At 37.8% G+C, this 23300-nt stretch overlaps 1 protein-coding gene and 1 non-coding gene across 2 annotated transcripts in view; both read left to right on the forward strand.

Annotated features, from left to right (window-relative positions):
* HCLS1 (hematopoietic cell-specific Lyn substrate 1) overlaps positions 1-23300 on the forward strand; it is a 40222-nt gene that overhangs the window by 4262 nt on the left and 12660 nt on the right. The window contains exons 4-6 of the mRNA XM_061167062.1: positions 6323-6452; positions 8418-8528; positions 10352-10406. Of these exons, the coding sequence (XP_061023045.1) occupies positions 6323-6452; positions 8418-8528; positions 10352-10406 (296 nt within the window). The remainder of the gene's footprint in view (positions 1-6322; positions 6453-8417; positions 8529-10351; positions 10407-23300) is intronic.
* On the forward strand, positions 5045-5151 carry LOC133074351 (U6 spliceosomal RNA). The gene has a single exon (XR_009697185.1). It is a non-coding gene; the product is annotated as a U6 spliceosomal RNA (small nuclear RNA).

Below are 23300 nucleotides of genomic sequence, written 5' to 3' on the forward strand. Positions count from 1 at the left end.
GATAGTGTCCAATAGACACAATAAACAGTATAATAAGAACAAAATTAAAAAGTAAATAAGTTGGCAAAATTAATCATTTTAAGCTCCACTTTAATGCCCCTTCCTCATAAACAGCAGTGTTTTTACCTCGTTTTCTTCTAGATTTTTAAAAGTGTCAGCAGATGATCACACTGCACAAGCCGCATGCTATGAAAGTTTGGCACTTGTTTATATAATTTGATAATATTTAACACTATGCATTGTTGTTTAATTGGACATAAATGATTTATTTCAGGTAAATGTATGAATATCATATTTAAGGAAACTAGGCAATTCTGGAAGCAGTTGGAAAGTGAAAAAATGGAATTGGGTCATGCAGGAAGCTTCTCTGGTGCTCTTCTGTAGGCTCATCAAATCCTGCCCAAGTTAAGATGTCTTTCCTTTTCTGAGAAAAGGCCACTCAGCCCTCATATCCTGAGAGCTATTAAGATAAGCATACAAACTCTCCTTGTACCCTTCCCTTACCAAAGCCCCTCACATGTAGAGCAAAAGTAGAATGTTTTAAAGAGGACCCCTAAACCCCTGCCACAGTCTTATGGAAAGAGCTTGAACTTGTATATCAGATAGATTTAGATTCAATTTACAGCTCTACCATTAATGGCAATGTGAGTTAGGCATATAACTTCTCTGAAACTCAGCTTATTTATTTATCCAATGAGGATGCGACTAGCTACCCTGCAGATACATGGTTAGAATTCAATGAATTAGCATGTAGCAATGTCTAGTGCAGTACTTAGCACCTCCTGGCCTCTCAATAATGTTATCTCCATTTCTTGTTAGTATAGATTGGTTGAATCAGATTTTCTTCCTAAAAGCCTAAAATAAACATGTAAACAGATGACAATCTTCCTTATTCCTAAGTGGCATTTATTTGGACTGCTGTGTTACACAATCCAGTATATTTATTACTCTGACTGGTGACCCCTGGAGCTGTAAAATATGGTGACCCTGGGTGTTTCCTTATTAGCCTAACTGGATCTATATCTGATAAAATAAATGGTGGGGACATTTACCCAAAACCCCACTCCTCTCCCATTTACCCAGACTATTGAGGTGTAAAAGCCCAGTCTTTGCTCGTTCCTAGCCAGGTGATCTTGGACAGGCCACTTCCCTCTCTGATTCTCAAACTTACCACTGGGATCAAAAAGATCTCTAGAGGACCTTCCAGTGGTAAGTCTATAATACTCTGGGATTCTTTCTGGCTCATGTGGACTAGAACAACCTTTAAGATCAGATGGGAATCACTAAGGTCCTTGGAAAGGAGGGGAAGTAGAAGAGAACAGTAGCTGCAGAGCTCAGATGACTCAAAGCAGGAAAAGGAAGTGATTGTGGTTCTCATTAATCTCACTACCATCCCCCATGATCTTTCTTTTTGAGGTCGGTAAAAATAGATTTAGTTTGAGGAGTGGTTTGGTAATTTGGTAAATAGTTCAAATGATCCTATCCATCCTTCACCTATTGTGTAGAGAAGTCCTGGGCCAGGCAGCTCCAAGCAGTCTGGTATTTCCAGGACCTGCCTGGTTTTCAAGGGTTCTTGCCTTCTGTCCATCTTCTCACCACTTTTCCTCATTTATGTTCATGCACCTCTTTACGAGGCTGGATGCGAACACTGATCTGCATCTTGTCACTATAGCTTAATTTTGCCTGTCCTAGAATTTCATGTAAATGGAGTAATATATAATGTATTTTTTGTGTCTGTCTTCTTTCACTCAGCATAATATTTTTGAGATCTATTCATCGTCTTGTGTGTATCAGTCTTTTGTTCTTTTTGAAGGTCAGGTAAAAATAAATAAAGCTGTCAAGTAAAGCTATCATGAATATTTGGGTCCAAATCTTTTTCTTTACATATATTTTTACTTCCCTTGGGAAATACCTAAAAGTAGTATAATTCCTGAGTCATATAAAAAGTCTGTTTTAATTTTTTAAGAAACTGCTTTCTGAAAGAAATGTTTTTTCATTTCTACTAATAATGTATGGGTTTTAATTGTTCAACGTCCTTGTCTACACTTAATATTGTTAGTATTTTTAATCATTCTTGTTAAGTGTGTAGTGATTTTAACTTGTATTTTTCTACAGGATAATTTTATTGAACATCTTTTCATGTGCCATTCATTTATTTTCATATATCTTCATTTTGAAGTGTCTATTCAAATCTTTTTCTCACTTTTAAAGTGGGTTATTTGTATTCTTTTGAGTTTTAAGAGTTCTTTAAATATTCTAGATAAAAGTATTTTGTGACATTATGTTTTATAAATATTTTCTGCCAGACTACAACTTGCCTTTTCACTCTATTAATTGCTTCTTTTAAAGATCAAAATATGTTAATTCTGATGAAGTCTAATTTTATCAAAAATTTTTATGGTCAGCGCTTTATGTGTCTAGGAAATTTTTGCCTACCTCAAATTGTGAAGATTTTTTCTTTTGTCTTTTTCTAAAAGACTTATAGTTTTAGCTTTTACATTTAAGCCTACAATTTACTTCAAATTTGTTTTTGTGTACATTATGAGGCAAAGATGGAGGTTCATTTTATTTCCATTTGGAGATTTCATTATTCCCACATCATTAAAAGACTATTCTTTCTTCACTGACTTACCTAGCATCTTTGACCATATGTGTGAAGGTCCATTTCTAAACTCTTTTATTGATTTATGTCTGCTCTGACCCATACCATATTGCCCTGAATGTTGTAACATTATTATACTGTACCTTTTATTGTAGCAATGAAATCAGGTAGTCCTTCAACTTTGTGCTCCTTTAAAAAATAACTTTTTATTATCCCAGAACTTTACATTTCCACACACATTTTAGAATTACCTAGTTGATTCCTACAAAAATACCTGTTGGTGTTTTGACTGGGAATGCATTGAATCTATAGATCATAGATTTGGAGAGAACTTACATCTTAGTTTTCCAAGTTTGAGATCCAAAACTTGATCTCAAGTTTTCCAAGCCATGAATATGGGATATGTTTCCATTTACTTAAGTCTTCTTTAATCTTTTCAGAAATGTTTTTCAGTGTTCAGGTCTTGCACGTATTTAATTAAAGTTATACTAAAATATTTAGTGTTATTTCATGTGATGGTAAGTAGAATTTATTTTTAGCTTTAAATTCTCAAATGTCTGTGGCCAGTATGTAGAAGTAAAATTGCTTTTGATTGTAGTCTTGTTTTCTGGGACCTTGCTAAATATACTGAATAGTTCTAGTAGCAAACTGATGTAGATTCTTTAGAATTTTCTTTGTCTATGATCACTGTTTGTGAATAAAATCTTATAGTCTGAGTCACTCATTTTTGTGCTTTTACTTTTATAATAATAACAAAGAAAAAAAAAATCTGTTCCTTCTCTTAGCTCATCTTTGAGGTCCTGGTTACTATAAACTATACTGTTTTATCAATTCCAAGGCAAGGTATTTTAAGACTTTAAATAGGCTTCTGAGAGTTAATGTGTCAAGTTTCTTAGGTATGCCAATTAGGACATTGAAATATAACTTTTAGTTTCCTCTCGATATCTTCCATCTGGTCACTATTTTCATACTTTAATTATCTTTGTATTGTCAGAGTCTAACGGTACCTCACACTAAAAAAATTTAATAAATATTTAATTAATGTTTATTTAATAATGGAATAATATGACACATTTATAGTAGCTTCAGCTATAGCCTAAAGAATTTGGTAAAAAGTTGGTCTTTGCTGGCCCCAACATTTTCATTCAAATTTTATTATCTGTTGTCATGATTCTCTGATTAGCCTCACTGCCAACTATTAGGGAGATATTCCTGAATCTCATTTTCTAATCCCTTTAAAAATTTGTTTCAACTATAATGCAGTTATGATTCATGCAACAGTGACTGGATTTATTAAAACTTTGCATATTTTCCCCATTTGAAAGTAATGTCTAGTCCCATTTTATTCATTCTTCATCTGAATATTTTGGTTGGGAAATATTGGTCATTTACCTGTTCTTGGAACCAGTAACTTTTTTGGACACAGATAGTTCTAAAGTGTTGATGTTGTCAAACTAGCAACACAGGATCTCTGCCTTCACTGCTGCCAGAGGGTTTAGAGCAGGCATGAGAACAGAGGGTTCTTCCAGCTCTTGGCTTAATTTCATCTGGTTCAAAGCCAGTTTTCTAAAATTAGCTTTGACTAAAGCCAAGATGGCTTTTTAAAAAGACTTCTGGTGGCCTTACACTACAAGGCCACAAGATGGATCTATTCGTCCATGAAAGAGGAGAATTTTGTTTATGAAATGGCCACTCTAACTGTAACCAATATACCTGGTTTATCTGAGCTAGTAAAGTTCCAGGAAAATTGCTGTCTCAGTTCTCCAAACCTCCATTTCTCACTGCAGGAAGTCAAATTTTTTATTTAGGGTTCTCTTGCCCAAGTGTCTCTAGGAATCCCCAGTGGTCGTTATATGTGTCCAAGTATCAGTCCTGATTGTCACTTATTGGTGCTGGAGTTGGTGCTGGTGCTGAGCTATCACTTCATATCCTCAGGCCAAACAGATACCCATAGATGTTCTCTGTACTGTGCTGTGCTTAGTCGCTTCAGTCATGTCTGACTCTTTGTGACCCTATGGACTGTGGCCCACCAGGTTCTTCTGTCCATGGGATTCTCTAGGCAAGAATACTGGAGTGGGTTGCCATTTCCTTCTCCCGGGGATCTTCCCAACCCAGGGATCGAACTTGCATTTCTTATGTCTCCTTCACTGATAGACGAGTTCTTTACCACTAGCACCACCACGGTAAAGAAGAAAGTGAAGCAAGGGGGAGAAGGCCTCCTTTCAGTGTTATGTTCTGTTAGGGATAGAGGTGTCCCAAATGAAGGTTATTAATTTTTAGTTGTCTTGGGAATAAGCAGATTTAGGGGCAGTGTGAAGGGCATTCATTTTTGACAAGAAGAGACATAAAATACTTAATGTGTAGATAAATTCCTCAATGATGTATTTTTCCTACTCAATGTCTTTAATAACTTCCTCATGTGCCATTAAAAAGTAATGTGCAGTGCTCGCTTTGGCAGCACATATACTAAAATTGGAATGATACAGAGAAGATTAGCATGGCCCCTGCACAAGGATGACACACAAATTCGTGAAGCATTCCACATTTTTAGATCTGAAAGAGACAGGTGTAGCCCAATGTTCATTGCAACACTGTTTATAATAGCCAGGACATGGAAGCAACCTAGATGCCCATCAGCAGACAAATGGATAAGAAAGCTGTGGTATATATACACAATGGAATATTACTCAGCCATTAAAAAGAATACATTTGAATCAGTTCTAATGAGATGGATAAAACTGGAGCCCATTATACAGAGTGTAGTAAGCCAGAAAGATAAACACCAATACAGTATACTAATGCATATATATGGAATTTAGAAAGATGGTAATGATAACCGTATATGCAAGACAGAAAAAGAGATACAAATGTATAGAACAGACTTTTGGACTCTATGGGAGAAGGCGAGGGTGGGATGATCTGAGAGAATAGCATTGAAACATGTATATTATCAAGTGTGAAACAGATCGCCAGCCCAGGTTGGATGCATGAGACAAGTGCTCAGGGCTGGTGCACTGGGAAGACCCAAAGGGATGGGATGAGGAGGGAGGTGGTGGGGGGGATCAGGATGGGGAACACATGTAAATCCATGGCTGATTCATGTCAATGTATGGCAAAAACCACTACAATATTGTAAAGTACTTAGCCTCCAACTAATAAAAATAATTGGGGCGGGGGGAAGTAATGTGCAATTTACTTAACTATTCCCCAATTTTTTCCACATAAATTGTTTCTTGGTTCTTATTATTAAATATAATGTTTCAGTGAATATTGTTAGACACTATGCTTTGCCACAGTTAAAATTATTTCCTTGGGATAGACTTCTAGGACTAGAATGTGTGGGTAAAGGGTATATGAATCTTTTTGTGCTTCTTGAGGTAGAACACCTAATTGTTAGACAGCAAATCCATTCAGAGAGGAAAATAACTTTTCAATTACTGGCCTCTAACATTTAGGAACATGAGTCTAAATATCAGAAGGTTATTTAGTGAACAAAATGACAGACTAGAGGATACTATTGCTTGATGAAGAGTTTGTATCAGGCTATATACGCCGGCCACACTAATCCCTTACTCCCAGACCCAGCACAGGTTATTTGGGATTGTTTGGGACTATTGCTAAAAATGAACAGAACACACTGCAAAATTACTATTTTTCTGGCAAGGAGGGTTCACTGACTTCTCTGTGCTAGACAAGTCTCTGTGATGTGTTTGCTTCCAGCATCCACCTGCTGAGGAACAAAGTATCAGAGGAGCATGATATTCTCAAGAAGAAAGAGATGGAGTCAGGGCCCAAAGCATCTCATGGCTATGGAGGTCGGTTTGGAGTGGAAAAAGACCGAATGGACAAGGTGAATTGAAAGGGGTATTTGCTTTAAAAAAAAAAAAAAAAAAAAAGGTAAATCAATTAATTTGTTTATTTTATGGTTAAAACTTACTCAAAAGTAAAACATCCATTTGGTTTTAAAATTGAATGTCCAGGGACTTCCCTGGTGATCCAGTGGTTAAGATCTCGAGTTCCCAATGCAGAGGGCCCGAGTTCGATCCCTAGTCAGGGAACTAGATCCCACATGCCACAGCTAAAGATCCTGCATACCATGACTAACACCTGGTACAGACAAAATAAATATTAAAATAGAATGTCCACATATTATTTGTATAATTTTCCCCCTGATTTCAACACAATATGTAGATGGCAGAAAATGGGAGCCAAGAATTTAGAAGAACTGGCCTAATGTAGGCTCAGCTACACTGTAATTCCTAGACTGAAGAGACACAGAACACACATACAGAAGGGGAAAACAGGTTTTAAAATCATTTACTGCTTTTAAATGTATGTGTATTATGTCTTTGCTACAACTTCTTTTACTGTTTGCTGTATATTTAGTGGGGTTGTTTTTTTACACATTTTATACATCACTTATGATTTGCACATAGGTGTGAAAAATATTGATGGGGATTTATCTATTAGATGCCCTTGAATATAATATTATCTTTCCTTTATCCGTTAGATACTATGAAAGTATGATACAAGAAAGTTTATATGGTGAATCATATTTTCCCATTGATTTTCCTAACCTCAAAAATAGAGATATATTCCTATAATTAAAAAATGTTTAATCTCCACAGAGAAAAAACAATTTAATGAAAACCTTTAGTCCACCCTCAAGAAGTGTTTTGTTTGGTCATTGTGTAAAATGCAGTCTAGACTTTGTATTCTCCTACAGAATTCCTAGGGAAAAGAAATGTAGATAAGCAGTCATTTATTCTTGAATTCAGCAAGCAAAGTTGACCTACGCAGACCCAAAAATACTGCAAAGTGAGCTCTCAGGAGCTCATATAGGGCAGTGTTTCACATCACTGTCTATATTTATGCCAGCATGGAATTGGAAATGCAGGAGGAAGAGGGAGCTTTCTAATTTCTTCTTAGTTGAGACTCAGTAAGGTATCACTGTTTGGTTTGAATACTGTTGTGGTTTTCCATTTCCTTCTCCAGGGGATCTTCCCGACCCAGGGATTTAACCTGGGTCTCTTGCATTGCAGGCAGATTCTTTACCATCTGAGCCACCAGGGAAGCCCATTTGGTTTGAAGTATTATTCAATTCCAAGTTTATTTATTAAAGCATCCATATCAAAACATTGAAAGGGACATACCTTTCAAAACCAAATAGAAAATTGTAGGAGGAAAAAGTGGAAGAGGGTGTTTTAAAAATTAAATTTTATGTCATGACTACTCATGGTACTGTCTACCAGCCCCATTTGGTATGAAGAGTCAGTCACTTAATATCAGGGCTCATGTGGCACTTCAGAACTTTGATGGTCTTACAGGAACAAAGATCCAAAACAAATGCACTTGGTTGTGTTAGAGAAATGTTCAGCCTGGCTATGGCCTCTTGTCAGTCCCCTTAGGTCTCCCCTCGGTAATTACCCTCATTCCTCTTTTGATACACAAAGGCCTTGTTTCACCCTCTTTTGTTTCTGGTTTAAACACCGCTCTGTTGATGCAGTCTCTATCCTACTGGTTCCCAACCCATCTTATGTGAGTTTCCTAAAGGATGAGTTCCTAGTGGTATGAAAGAAGAATCAGAATGTGCAAGACTCCAGAAAAAGTTACCTTGCTCTCCCATTACATGTTCCTTGGCACTACTGTTAGGTTATCAGTATAGTATATATATAGTATATATCAACATAGGTTATCAGTATGACCCAGAATGGAATTTCTTGTATTCTTACATCCTGTCCTATCTCTGCATCATTTTATTTTTCTTTTGGTCATTTTTTATCTACTTACTCATTCCCATCTTGATTTTTCTCAGAGTGCTGTGGGCCATGAGTATGTTGCTGAGGTGGAGAAGCACTCTTCTCAGACTGATGCTGCCAGAGGTTTTGGGGGCAAATATGGAGTTGAGAAGGACAGGGCAGACAAGGTAAGTGACAACGCTCTCTCCCTGCGCCATCCAACTCAGATCATGTGGGACTTACCAACAATACCTTGAATGTAGGCCTGTGCTTCTCCTGTGGAAAAATGGGGCAGTGGTCTCAAGGAGGGTCCATCATGAGACTGGCTCCCACACAACTACCTCAGCAAGTTCTTTGGTGCCACTGTTGGAGGCCACATCCTGAGCTAAAAGGTGTTCATTTAAAGGAGACAAAGACTCTCAAACTCTGAATAAGGAATCCCTAAGCCATTGGTTTTATCAATCCTGTGTGCATGAAAAGAAAAGAGGAAATTCCAGAGCTCCTCCTTTGGCCTAATAGAAAAGTCTTATAAATATTTATGCCTTTCAGGAAAACAGAAATATCAGCTGAAATATTATTATAATGGTAGCAAATAATCAAGTAAAACAACTAATTAAGGTTACAATACTTTTAGAATGTAAAGGTTAGTTTTCACAGCATCTAGCACCAACTCGCTACAGTCCAGGTGCTTTTAAGGACTTCTTTGTACAAAGAGCCCTTTGTACAAAGAGTAGTTTTGAAGAGAGAGAAAAAGAAAGGACAGTATGAGTACAGATGACAGAGTGGTCAGGAGAGTAAGACTGATGACTCATTCATGTTCTCATTTTCATACCTTAGTAGCTCAGTTTCTTTGAGCTCATTTTTTATGGTACAAAATAGTGTGTCTGCCCCGCAGCAGCACACAGAGAGGCTGTCTTCACTGCTACCTGAGATTTTTAATTTTGTTTAACCTGCAGTTGTTAATAAGTGGCCTGAATCCTTAAAGCTAAGTGTTAGAATGTTATTTGAATTGTAGGTAGTTAAAAAAATAAAAGAAAAATTAAAAACATACTGTAATGTAAAGGAGAACCATAGAGGATAATGTTTAAAAGCAGTAATGGAAATATGGAGCTTGTAATGTTCTTCTCTAATCAGGGTGGAATTTCCCTTTCATCTTGGCCCCCCTCCTGCCTCTGCTTACTTTTTCATTGTTCTTTATTTCATCTTCTGCCTCACCAGCCACAAACTGAATCACCTTAACAGCCAGTGTGTCTTGTAAATCAAGAAAGAATACATACTAATAGCTTTTAAAATGCAATATATAGACTTGCTTAGAGACTCATAATTATTAAGCTATATGGTGATACAGCTATGTTAGGTATTTGCCAAGATATCCAGTCCCAAAACAGCTAGGATCCAGACTCTCCTGGCTGCCTCTTATCCAACAAAATCCACATCTCTGGGTTTGTGCTGCTGTGTAAGAAAAGAGAAGAGGTGTAGTATAATCAGTCAGTATAGGATGACATCTCTTAACATGTGCACAGTACTTTATAGTTTACAAGGCACTTTTCTAGCTACTGTCTCATTTTAGTTTAGTAAGAGTTAGAAAGAAAAACACTAACTTAATGAGTGACCTACACTCTCTATATTTTTTTCCATTTAGTCCTCACAATATCCCAAATATACTGGAATCATTTTACAGTTGAGTTAGTAAGACAGATATACCTATTTTTATTTCATGTTTGAAGAACCTGAGGTTCAGGACTATTAAAGGATGTACCTGAAGTTACACAATTATAAAAAGGGACATGAGGTTGGGGTTTGGATCTAGATCTATCTGTGTGCAGAGCCCATGGTCATTGCTCTGTAGCATGCTGCCTATCAGGGTACTATTTGTTTCTACATTGTACTCCCATACTCAGCTTTGAGCCCCTATAACTAACTCCTGGGCTGAGTTAGGTGTTAAGGGTTTGTGAGGGAAGGGGAAACATTAACTCTGACTCTAATTGATTCTCTCTCCTTTTCTCTGTAGTCAGCAGTTGGTTTTGATTACAAAGGAGAAGTGGAGAAACACACATCTCAGAAAGGCAAGGACCCTGCACTTCAACCTGACTGCTCAGACTTCAGCTTCCAACAGCCATCATCAACTCCCTTTAGTTCCATGACCCAGTTCCCCACTACATTATTTATTTTTAAAATCTAAGCCTGTGCTTGCTTCTTTCTCCTTTATTGCTTTCATGTCCTTTGGCCATGCCACGTGACATGCATGATCTTAATTCCTGGACCCAGGATTGAACCATGCCCCCTGTAGTAGAAACATGGAGTCTTAATCACTGGACTGCCAGTGAAGTCCTTCCTTCATCACTTTCTACATCATTGGTCAATTTTTTAGTTCCCTTTCCCATTTAATGGATTAAAAATAAGATATTATACTCCTTCATTTTAAGAAGTTATTCCTAATTATTAATATGTATCTGTGACTTAAAATTAGTCACTATTTCTTCATGAGTAATACAGGAAACATAGAATAATTTAATTACATTTCTTCTACATTCTAAAGTCTTTGTAAAAACTGGATAATTGTAATCCAGTATATTGGTTCCATCTGTTTGTTTTTAAACCCCCCCCCCCCAAATTCATCATTATTATTACTAGGTGAATGCTTATTTAAACTGACCAATGTGTTTACCAACTTCCTACCTCATCATTGTTTATTATAGCTCATTGTTTCCTCCTTGCTTCCTCTATATCCTTCTTGCTAGAGTATGTCCTTTGATAATTCTTTCAGTGACAGCTTATGAAAGAACTCTCAGATTTTGTCTGAAAAAAAATATTTATTTTGATCCATTTTTTGTTGTTATTTTCCCTTCATCATGTTAAAGATACTATTTCATTATCTCTGGCTTTTCTCTTGGGTTTGTCTAATCAACATTCTTTTGTAGGTAACATGTCTCATCTCTTAAATTTTTTTTTTTTTTTTTGGTCTCATGAAAAATTTTCCCTTTGTCTCTGATATCCTGAAATACCATCAGTCTATGTCCAGGTGTTAGATCTATTTTTATTATTCTACATGAGACTCACTGCTCCCCTTCAACCTGAGAGATAACTTTCAATATGACATTTTCTCTTTGGATAGTGCCTCTCCTCTCTTTTCTTCTATTCTTTCTTCTGGAACTCAGATGTGTATTAGAACTTTTCAATCTCTTCTCTCTCATACACACTAAAAAAAAAACTTTATGTCAATTTTATATTTATGACAAAATTGAGAGAAAAGTACATAGATTTTTTAATACACTTCTGCCCCTACACATGCATAGCCTCCCCCGTTATCACTATTGATCAGAATTTTTTTTTTTTTTTAGTCAAGGATGATTCTACATTGATATATCAAAATCATTCAAATTCCATAGTTTACTTTAGGGTTCACTCTTGGTGGTGTACATTCTATGGGCTTGGACAAAAGTATAGTGACATATATCTGTCATTATATTGTCATGCAAAGTATTTTCAGTGCCCTGAAACTCCTCTGTGCTCTGCCTGTTCATTGGCCTCACTTCGCAGCAACCGCTGATACTGTTGCCATAGTTTTGCCTTCCACAGGATATTATATGGTTGGAATCACATACCACGTAACATCTCTAGATTGGCTTCTTTCACTAAGTAATATGCATTTAAGTTTCCTCCATGTCTTTTCATAGTTTGATAGCTAATTTCTTTTTAGTTCTGAATATTATTCCTTTGTCTGGATGGACCACATCCAGACTTTGTCTGGATTTTACCCATTTACCTACTGAAACACATCTTAATTGCTTCTAAGTTTTGGCAGTTATGAATAAACCTGCTTAAAACTTCTGTGCACAGGTTTTTGTGTAGATACACATTTTCCACTCCTTAGGGTAAATACCGAGAAGTACAAACACTGGATCCTATGACAAGAGTTTGTTAAATTTTGTAAGAAACTGCCAAACTGTGGACTTAGTAAATACAAGCCTATTCAGATCATCTGTTTCTGTTTGTGTAAGTTTTGGCAGATGTAGCTTTCAAGGAACTGGTCCATTTCATGTAGGTTATCAAATTTGTGGGCATAAAGTTGTTCATAGTATTATTTTATTATTGTTTTAACTTCCTTGGAATCTGTTGTGATGTAACCTCTTTCATTTCTGGTATGAATAATTTATGTTCTCTCTTTTTTTCTTAGTTAGCCTGACTAGAGGCTTATCTATGTTATAGATCTTTTCAAGTAAGCTTTAGGTTTTCTTGATTTTCTCTATTGGCTTCTTGTTTTTAATTTCACTGATTTTTTGTTCTAATTCTTGTTTCTTTTTTCTGCTTACTTTTGATTTAATTTGTTCTTCTTTTTTTAGTTTCCTAAGGTGGAAACTTACATTAATGATTTTTAGATCTTTTTTATTTTCTAATGTATGTATTGTTTCCCCTGAGCACTGCTTTCACTGCATTCAAAATGTTTTGATAGGTTGTGTTCTTTTTAAAAAATTTTTTTTAATTAATTTATTTATTTTAATTGGAGACTAATAACTTTACAATACTGTGGTGGTTTTTGCCATACATTGACATGAATCAGCCATGGGTGTACATGTGTCCCCCATCCTGAACATCCCTCCCACCTCCCTCCCTATCCCTTCCTTCTGGGTTGTCCCAGTGCACTGACTTTGAGTCCCCTGTTTTGAGGATTGAACTTGCACTGGTGATCTGTTTCACATATGGTAATATACATGTTTCAATGCTCTTCTCTCAAATCATCCCACCCTTACCTTCTCCCAGAGTCCAAAAGTCTGTTCTTTATATTTGTGTCTCTTGCTGTCTCACATATAGGGTTGTTGTTACCATCTTTCTAAATTCCATATATATGCATTAATATACTATATTGGTGTTTTTCTTTCTGACTTACTCCACTGTGTATAATAGGCTCCAGTTTCATCCACCTCATTAGAACAGATTCAAATGCATTCTTTTTAAAGGCTGAGTATTCCATTGTGTATATGTATCACAGCTTTCTTACCTATTCATCTGCCGACAGACATTTAGGTTGCTTCCATGTCCTAGCTATTGTAAACAGTGCTGCAATGAACGTTGGGGTACACATGTCTCTTTCAATTCTGGTTTCCTCAGTGTGTATGATCAGCAGTGGGATTGCTGGGTTGTATGGCAGTTCTATTTTCAGTTTTTTAAGGAATCCCCACATTGTTCTCCATCGTGGCTATACTGGTTTGCATTCCCACCAACAGTGTAAATGGGTTCCCTTTTCTCCAAACTTTTTCCAGCATCTATTCTTTGTAGAATTTTTGATAGCAGCCATTCTGACCAGTGTGAGATGCTACGTCATTGTGGTTTTGATTTGCATTTCTCTGATAATGAATGATGTTGAGCATCTTTTCATGTGTTTGTTAGCCATCTGTATGTTTTCTTTGGAGAAATGTCTATTTAGTTCTTTGGCCCACTTTTTGATTAGGTTGTTTATTTTTCTGGTATTGAGCTGCATGAGCTCTTTGCATATTTTTGAGATTAATTCTTTTTCAGTTGTTTCTTTTGCTATTATTTTCTCCCACTCTGAAGGCTGTCTTTTCACCTTGCTTATAGTTTCCTTCATTGTGAAAAACTTTTAAGTTTAATTAGGTCCCATTTGTTTATTTTTGCTTTTATTTCCATTACACATGGAGGTGGGTCATAGAGAATCCTGCTGTGATTTATGTCAGAGAGTGTTTTGTCTATGTTTCTCTCTAGGAGTTTTATCATTTCTGGTCTTACATTTAGATCTTTAATCCATTTTGAGTTTATTTTTGTGTATGGTGTTAGAAAGCATTCTAGTTTCATTCTTTCACAGGTGGTTGGCCAATTTTCCCAGCACCACTTGTTAAAGAGATTGTCTTTTCTCCGTTGTATATTTTTGCCTCCTTTGTCAAAGATAAGGTGCCCATAGATGTGTGGCTTTATCTCTGGGCTCTTTATTTTGTTCCATTGATCTATATTTCTGTCTTTGTGCCAGTATCATACTGTCTTGATGACTGTAGCTGTGTAGTATGGTCTGAAGTCAGGCAGATTGATTCCTCCAGTTCCATTCTTCTTTCTCAAGATTGCTTTTGCTATTTGAGGTTTTTTGTGTTTCCATACAAATTGTGAAATTATTTATTCTAGTTCTGCGAAAAATACCATTGGTAGCTTTATAGTGAGTGCATTGAATCTATAGATTGCTTTGGGTAGTATACTCGTTTTCACTACATTGATTCTTCCAATCCATGAACATGGTATATTTCTCTATCTATTTGTGTCATCTTTGATTTCTTTCATCAATGTTTTATAGTTTTTTATATATAGGTCTTTTGTTTCTGTAGATAGATTTATTCCAGGGTATTTTATTCTTTTCATCACAATGATGAATGGGATTGTTTCCCTAATTTCTCTTTCTGTTTTCTCATTGTTCGTGAGTGTATGGGAATGCAAAGGATTTCTGTGTATTAATTTTATATCCTGCAACTCTACTATATTCATTGATTAGCTCTAGTAATTTTCTGGTAGTGTCTTTAGGGTTTTCTATTTAGAGGATCATGTCGTCTGCAAACAGTGAGAGTTTTACTTCTTTTCCAAAACTAAGATCATGGCATCTGGTCCCATCACCTCATGGGAAATAGATGGTGAGACAGTGGAAACAGTGTCAGACTGTATTTTGGGGGGCTCCAAAATCACTGCAGATGGTGACTGCAGCCATGAAATTAAAAGACGCTTACTCCTTGGAAGGAAAGTTATGACCAACCTAGACAGCATATTAAAAAGCAGAGACATTACTTTGTCAACAAAGGTTCGTCTAGTCAAGGCTATGGTTTTTCCAGTGGTCATGTATGGATGTGAGAGTTGGACTGTGAATAAAGCTGAGTGCCAAAAAATTGATGCTTTTGAACTGTGGTGTTGGAGAAGACTCTTGAGAGTCCCTTAGACTTCAAGGAGATCCAATCAGTCCATCCTAAAGGAGATCAGTCCTCGGTGTTCACTGGAAGGACTGATGCTGAAGCTGAAACTCCAATATTTTGGCCACCTCATGCGAAGAGTTGACTCGTTGGAAAAGACCCTGATGCTGTGAGGGATTGGGGGCAGGAGGAGAAGGGGATGACAGAGGATGAGATGGCTTGATGGCATCACTGACTTGATGGGCATGAGTTTGAGTTAACTCTGGGAGTTGATGATGGACAGGGAGGCCTGGCATGCTGTGATTCATGGGGTCTCAAAGAGTCAAACATAACTGAGCATCTGAACTGAACTGAAGTAGGGTAGGTGTTAGCTCTTCTCTAAATTTTTGGTAGAATTCACCTGTGAAGCCATATGGTCCTGGGCTTTTGTTTGTTGGAAGATTTTTGATTACAGTTTCTATTTCCATGCTTGTGATGGGTCTGTTAAGATTTTCTATTTCTCCCTGGTTCAGTTTTGGAAGGTTTTACTCTTCTAAAATTTGTCCATTTCTTCCAAGTTGTCCATTTTATTGGCATATAGTTGCTGATAGTAGTCTTTTATCATCCTTTGTACTTCTGTGTTGTCTGTTGTGATTTCTCCATTTTCATTTCTAATTTTGTTGATTTGATTCTTCTCCCTTTTTTTCTTGATGAGTCTGGCTAATGGTTTGCCTATTTTATGTATCTTCTCAAAGAACCAGCTTTTAGTTTTGTTGATTTTTGCTATAGTTTGCTTTGTTTCTTTTTCATTTATTTCTGCCCTAATTTTTATGATTTCTTTCCTTCTACTAATCCTGGGATTCTTCATTTCTTCTTTTTCTAGTTGCTTTAAGTGTAAAGTTAGGTTATTTATTTGATTTTTTTCTTGCTTCTTGAGGTAAGCTTGTAATGCTATGAACCCTCCCCTTAGCACTGCTTTTATTGAAACCCATAGGTTTTAGGTTGTCATGTTTTCTTTTTCATTCGTTTTTATGAATATTTTTATTTCCTTTTTTATTTCTTCCATGATTTGTTGGTTATTCAGAAGTGTGTTATTTAGCCTCCATATGTTTGTATTTTTAATAGTTTTTTTTCCTAAATCTTACTAAATCTAATCTTACTGCTTTGTGAACAGAAAAGACGCTTGAAATTATTTCAATTTTTTTAAATTTACCAAGGTTAGATTTATGGCCCAGGGTATGATCTATCCTGGAGAATGTTCCATGTGCAGTGGAGAAAAAAGTGAAATTCACTGTTTTGGGGTGAAATGTCCTATACATGTAAATTAGGTCTAAATGGTCCATTGTATCATTTAAAGTTTGTGTTTTCTTGCTAATTTTCTGTTTGGTTGATCTATCCATAGGTGTAAGTGCGGTATTAAAGTCTCCCACTATTATTGTGTTACTGTTAGTTTCCCCTTTCATACTTGTTGGTATTTGTCTTACATATTGAGGTGCTCCTATGTTGGGTGCAAATATATTTATAATTGTTTTATCTTCTTCTTGGATTGATCCTTTGATCATTATGTAGTATCCTTCTTTGTCTCTTTTCATGACCTTTATTTCAAAGTCTGTTTTATCTTATATGAGTATTAGTACTGTTTTCTTTTGGTCTCCATTTACATGAAGTATCTTTTTCCAGCCCTTTACTTTCAGTCTGTTTGTATCTCTTGGTTTGAGGCAGGTATGTTGTAAACAGTATATATAGGGGTCTCGTTTTTTTATCCATTCAACCAGTCTTTGTCTTTTGGTTGGGGCATTCAACCCATTTACATTTAAGGTAATTATTGATAAGTATGATCCCGTTGCCATTTACTTTGTTGTTTTGGGTTCGAGTTTATAAACCTTTTCTGGGTTTCCTGTCTAGAGAAAATCCTTTAGCATTTGTTGAAGAGGTGGTTGGTGGTGCTGCATTCTCTCAGCTTTTGCTTGTCTGTAAAGCTTTTGATTTCTCTTTCATATTTGAATGAGATCCTTGCTGGGTATAGTAATCTGGGTTGTAGGTTTTTCTCTTTCATCACTTTAAGTATGTCCTGCCAATCCCTTCTGGCCTGAAGAATTTCTATTGAAAGATCAGCTGTTATCCTTATGGGGATCCCCCTGTGTGTTATTTGTTGCTTTTCTCTTGCTGCTTTTAATATTTGCTCTTTGCATTTGATCTTCGTTAGTTTGATTTTTATGTGTCTTGGGCTGTTTCACCTTCGGTTTATCCTGCTTGGGACTCTGGGTTTCTTGGACTTGGGTGGCTATTTCCTCCCCCCATTTTAGGGACGTTTTCAACTATTATCTCAAGTATTTATTCATGTCCTTTCTTTCTGTCTTCTTCTTCTGGGACTCCTAGAGTTGAATGTTGGGGCATTTAACATGGTCCCAGAGGTCTCTGAGGTTGTCCTCATTTCTCTTCATTCTTTTTTCTTTTTTCCTTTCTGCTTCATTTATTTCCACCATTCTATCTTCCACCTCACTTATCCTATCTTCTGCCTCACTTATTCTACTGTTGGTTCCCTCCAGAGTGCTTTTGATCTCAGTTGTTGCATCATTCATTGACTTACTCTTCTTTATTTCTTCTGGGTCCTTGTTAAACATTTTTTGCATCTTCTCAATTCTTGTCTCTAATCTATTTATCTGTAACTCCATTTTGTTTTCAAAGATTTTGGATCATCTTTACTATCATTATTCTGAATTCTTTTTCAGGTAGACTCCCTATCTCCTCCCCTTTTGTTTGTTTGGTGGTCGTTTTTCATGTTTCTTTACCTGCTGACTATTTCTCTGCCTTTTCATTTTGTTTAGATTGCTATGTTTGGGGTGCCCTTTCTGTAGGCTAGAAGTTTGTGGTTCCTCTTTATTGTGGAAGTTGCTCCCTGTGGGTGGGGTTGGACTAGTGTCTTGTCAAGGTTTCCTGTTTAGGGAAGCTTGTGTCTGTGTTCTGGTGGGTGGAGCTGGATCTCTTCTCTCTGGAATGCAATAAAGTGTCTAGTAGTGAACTTTGGGGTGTCTATGTATTTGGTATGGCTTTGGGCAGCTCTTCTTTTAATGCTCAGGGCTGCATTCCTGCTTTGCTAGAGAAGTAGCATGGTATGTCTTGCTCTGGAACTTGTTGGCTCTTGGGTGGAGCTTGGTTTTGGTGTAGGTATGGAGGCTTTGGGATGAGCTCTTCTCTTTTAACGTTCCCTGGAATCAGGAGTTGTCTGATGTTCTCAAGTTTTGGATTTAAGCCTCCTGCCTCTGGCTTTCAATCTTGTTCTTATTCTCAGCCTCAAGACTTCTCTATCCATACAGCACAGATGATAAAACACCTAGATTAATGGTGAAACAGTTCTCCACAGCAAGGGACACCCAGAGAGGTTCACAGAGTTACATAGAGAAGAGAAGACAGAGGAGGGAGACAGAGGTGACCAGGAGGAGAAGAGGGCGAGTCAAAATGGGAGAGAGCAATCTAGTCAGTAATCAATTCTCTATGTGCTCTCCACAGTCTGGAACACCCAGAAAGATTCACAGAGTTCCATAGAGAAGAGAAGAGAGAGGAGGGAGATAGAGGTGACTAGCTGGTGTGCTGCAATTCATGGGGTCGCAAAGAGTCGGACACAACTGAGCGACTGAACTGAACTGAACTGAGGAGGAGAAGAGGGGGCAGTCAAAAGGGGAGAGACCAGTCTAGCTAATAATCAGTTCCCTATGTGTTCTCCACAGCCTGGAACACCCAGAGAGATTCACAGAGTTAAGAAGAGAAGAGAAGAGGGAGGGAGGCAATAGAGGTGACCTGGGAGAGAAAAGGGAGGGTCAAAAGGGGAGAGAACAATCAAGCCAGTAATCACACCCCTAAGTGAAAATGGATACTGAAGATTGGATTCTTAAAGGTATAAAATTGATAACAAATACCAAAAATCAAAGATTAAAAATCTAGAGTAGAGGTTAGACTCTCAACAATACAATATTAAAAATAAAAAACAAAATCAATCATAAAAATTATTAAAAATATATTATGAAATTTGCTTTAAAAATAGGGTCTGTTTTTTGCAAGGTAATAGTAGATTATAAAAATGAAAATTAAAGGAGTAATAAAGAACTTAAATTTAAAAAAATTAAAAAGTGATAATAGTAAAAATATATCTAGGAATTTCTCTGGAGCTGTTGTGGGCAGTGTGGGGCCAGTTCAGTTTCATATAGTTCCTTGTTCCAGCTTGTACTTGTTCTCAAGGTCTATAGGCCCCCTCCAATGCTTAATCAGTGTTAACGACAGGGTTTTAATCTCTTGCATCTGTCACTTCCAGAGCGGTTCCCTCTTCTTTGTTTATGTTGGCTTCCTCTGTTTGCAAGTCTCTTCAGTGTCTAATTTCCACCCTGACACAAGGGGGTGAAGGTGGTCTCTTATTTAGGTTCACTTGTTCAGTTGTGTTGTGGGGAGGGAGGAAAACTGCAAACAAATATTGCTGGTGTGTGGGGAGAGTGCTTGCAGTGTATGGACCACACTGGGTTTGCCCCAGCTCACAGCGGCCTGTGCTTTCTGGGTCTACACTGCTCACGCTGCAGGGTGCCCTGCAGGGCACTGTCCAAAGCAGGCCCTGGGTTTTGTGCACTTCCCAGCTCTAAGACACTTAGGTTCAGGTTCTCAGGTACTCTGCAGGGGCACAGACTCGGGGGCATGCAAAGTTTTGTGCCTTTTCCTGGTCCGAGCAGCTCGGAAGACCAGGTGCTTGGCGAGCACACTGTCCAAGGTGGACCGTGCATCTTAATCACCTCCCTGGTCCTGGGTGCTCGGCTTCCAAGGTGTGCTGCAAGAGCACTGTCTCAGGTGTGCTGCATGTCTCCTCTGGGGAGCTGATCTCAGGCTGTCACCCTCCTGGCAGATGTCAACTATCCAGGAAGACATGGTTAGTAACTGGGAGCCTGCTCACAGTTTGGTGGAGGATGCTGGTCCCTGGGGCCAAGATTGGAGCAGCCCCTTGCCTTCCAGCTCTGATTGTCACACATCTGCTGCTCTGCCTCCGGTGGGAGTGTGGGCAGCGAGGGGTCTGTATGCAGCCAGCTAGCTCTCCTTTGGTATTTGCTCAATCCTTCGTTCTGTGAGTGGGCCAGGCTACTAGTTAGAACCTTTTGCAGGAAAGTTCTCTCATTCTCTCTCTTTTTTTTCCTCTCTGGCAATCCCACAGTTTGAGTTGCTATCTCACTTTAGCTCCTTCAGATTGCCCTCAGGGCATTCAGGCCCAGTCCTTACTCTAAGGCCCGAGGATGCTGCCGGCACCTCCCTGTCCAGCGCCTGCTCGCTGGTGGTAGATGTGAGTGTCTGGGCTACTTCTCTGCTGGCAGGGTTAGGTGCCTATTCTGTGGGCTGTGTTTTTCTTTCCCCAGTTATGTTGCCCTCTGAGATTCCAAAACCCCCCACAGACCCACCTGTGAGAAGGTGTCCTACTGTTTGGAAACTTCTCCTCCTTCACTACTCCCTCCCCAGGACAGGTCTCCATCCCTAACTCTTTTGTCTCTCTTTTTGCCTTTTATATTTTGTCTTACCTCCTTTTAAAGAGAATGGGCTACCTTTCTGGGTGCCTGGTGACCTCTGTCAGCATTCAGAAGTTGTTTTGTGGAAGTTGCTCAGCATTAAAATGATCCTTTGATGAATTTGGGGGGCAGAAAGTGGCCTACCCGCCCTATTCCTCTGCCATCTTGAGACTGCCCCCCCCCCCCATAAGTTGTGTTCTTGATGTCTCTTAATTTCTGTTCTCTACTTTCATCTCTTTATCTTCCTGTGTTGCATTCTGGGTAATTCCCTTGGATCTATGTTAAGTTCTCTAACTCTTCCTTCAGCTGTATTTAACTATCGTTTAAGCCACCCACTAATTTTTCAACTTTATTTCATTTATTTTTCATTTGTACTAGTTCCCTTTGATTCTATTGCAAATCTGCTGATTTCTTTTCCTTAATCTCATATTGCTTTCATTATATTTTTCCCCTTCTGTAAGTGCTTTAGTTATTTTTAAAATACTCATTTTATAGTTTCTTTCACATTGTCGTACTATTTGCAACTCTTGGGGATGCCAATTTTTCTATTCAACTAATCTATTTTCCATCATGGTTATTTATTTCTTTAATAGTTTATAATTTATTAAATTTCACAAATTTATTTCAGTGGGGAGAAAAGGATATTTGTTTTATGTGCCCTGGATTGAGAATATTTCCCATCAGAGAAATTCTGCCTTTATTTCTGGCTGCGTTCCAGGGTCTTAATAGTAATAGACCATGTTCTCTTTATGATTTTTGTTTTCCATTATGAATTCAATTTCTTAAATAGATATAGGTCTAGTCAGTCTTCTGGTTTTTTTTCTTTTCTTTTTTTTTTTTTTTTTCTTTTTTTTAATTATTTTTATTTTTATTTTTCCAGTGGGTTTTGTCATATATTGATATGAATCAGCCATGGATTTACATGTATTCCCAATCCCGATCCCCCCTCCCACCTCCCTCTCCACCCGATTCCTCTGGGTCTTCCCAGTGCACCAGGCCGGAGCACTTGTCTCGTGCATCCCACCTGGGCTGGTGATCTGTTTCACCATAGATAGTATACATGCTGTTCTTTTGAAATATCCCACCCTCACATTCTCCCACAAAGTTCAAAAGTCTGTTCTGTATTTCTGTGTGTCTTTTTCTGTTCTGCATATAGGGTTATCGTTATCACCTTTCTAAATTCCATATACATGTGTCAGTATGCTGTAATGTTCTTTATCTTTCTGGCTTACTTCACTCTGTATAAGGGGCTCCAGCTTCATCCATCTCATTAGGACTGGTTCAAATGAATTCTTTTTAATGGCCGAGTAATATTCCATGGTGTATATGTACCACAGCTTCCTTATCCATTCATCTGCTGGTGGGCATCTAGCTTGCTTCCATGTCCTGGCTATTATAAACAGTGCTGTGATGAACATTGGGGTGCACGTGTCTCTTTCAGATCTGGTTTCCTCAGTGTGTATGCCCAGAAGTGGGATTGCTGGGTCATATGGCAGTTCTATTTCCAGTTTTTTAAGAAATCTCCACACTGTTTTCCATAGCGGCTGGACTAGTTTGCATTCCCACCAACAGTGTAAGAGGGTTCCCTTTTCTCCACACCCTCTCCAGCATTTATTGCTTGTAGACTTTTGGATAGCAGCCATCCTGACTGGCGTGTAATGGTACCTCATTGTGGTTTTGATTTGCATTTCTCTAATAATGAGTGATGTTGAGCATCTTTTCATGTGTTTGTTAGCCATCTGTATGTCTTCTTTGGAGAAATGTCTGTTTAGTTCTTTGGCCCATTTTTTGATTGGGTCATTTATTTTTCTGGAATTGAGCTTCAGGAGTTGCTTGTATATTTTTGAGATTAATCCTTTGTCTGTTTCTTCATTTGCTATTATTTTCTCCCAATCTGAGGGCTGTCTTTTCACCTTACTTATAGTTTCCTTTGTAGTGCAAAAGCTTTTAAGTTTCATTAGGTCCCATTTGTTTAGTTTTGCTTGTATTTCCAATATTCTGGGAGGTGGGTCATAGAGGATCTTGCTGTGATTTATGTCGGAGAGTGTTTTGCCTATGTTCTCCTCTAGGAGTTTTATAGTTTCTGGTCTTACATTTAGATCTTTAATCCATTTTGAGTTTATTTTGGTGTATGGTGTTAGAAAGTGTTCTAGTTTCATTCTTTTACAAGCGGTTGACCAGTTTTCCCAGCACCACTTGTTAAAGAGGTTGTCTTTTTTCCATTGTATATCCTTGCCTCCTTTGTCAAAGATAAGGTGTCCATAGGTTCGTGGATTTATCTCTGGGCTTTCTATTCTGTTCCATTGATCTATATTTCTGTCTTTGTGCCAGTACCATACTGTCTTGATGACTGTGGCTTTGTAGTAGAGTCTGAAGTCAGGCAGGTTGATTCCTCCAGCTCCATTCTTCTTTCTCAAGATTACTTTGGCTATTCGAGGTTTTTTGTATTTCCATACAAATTGTGAAATTCTTTGGTCTAGTTCTGTGAAAAATACCGTTGGTAGCTTGATAGGGATTGCATTGAATCTATAGACTGCTTTGGGTAGAA

The sequence above is a fragment of the Dama dama genome, chromosome 19, assembly GCF_033118175.1.
Source record: "Dama dama isolate Ldn47 chromosome 19, ASM3311817v1, whole genome shotgun sequence".
Classification (NCBI taxonomy): domain Eukaryota; kingdom Metazoa; phylum Chordata; class Mammalia; order Artiodactyla; family Cervidae; genus Dama; species Dama dama.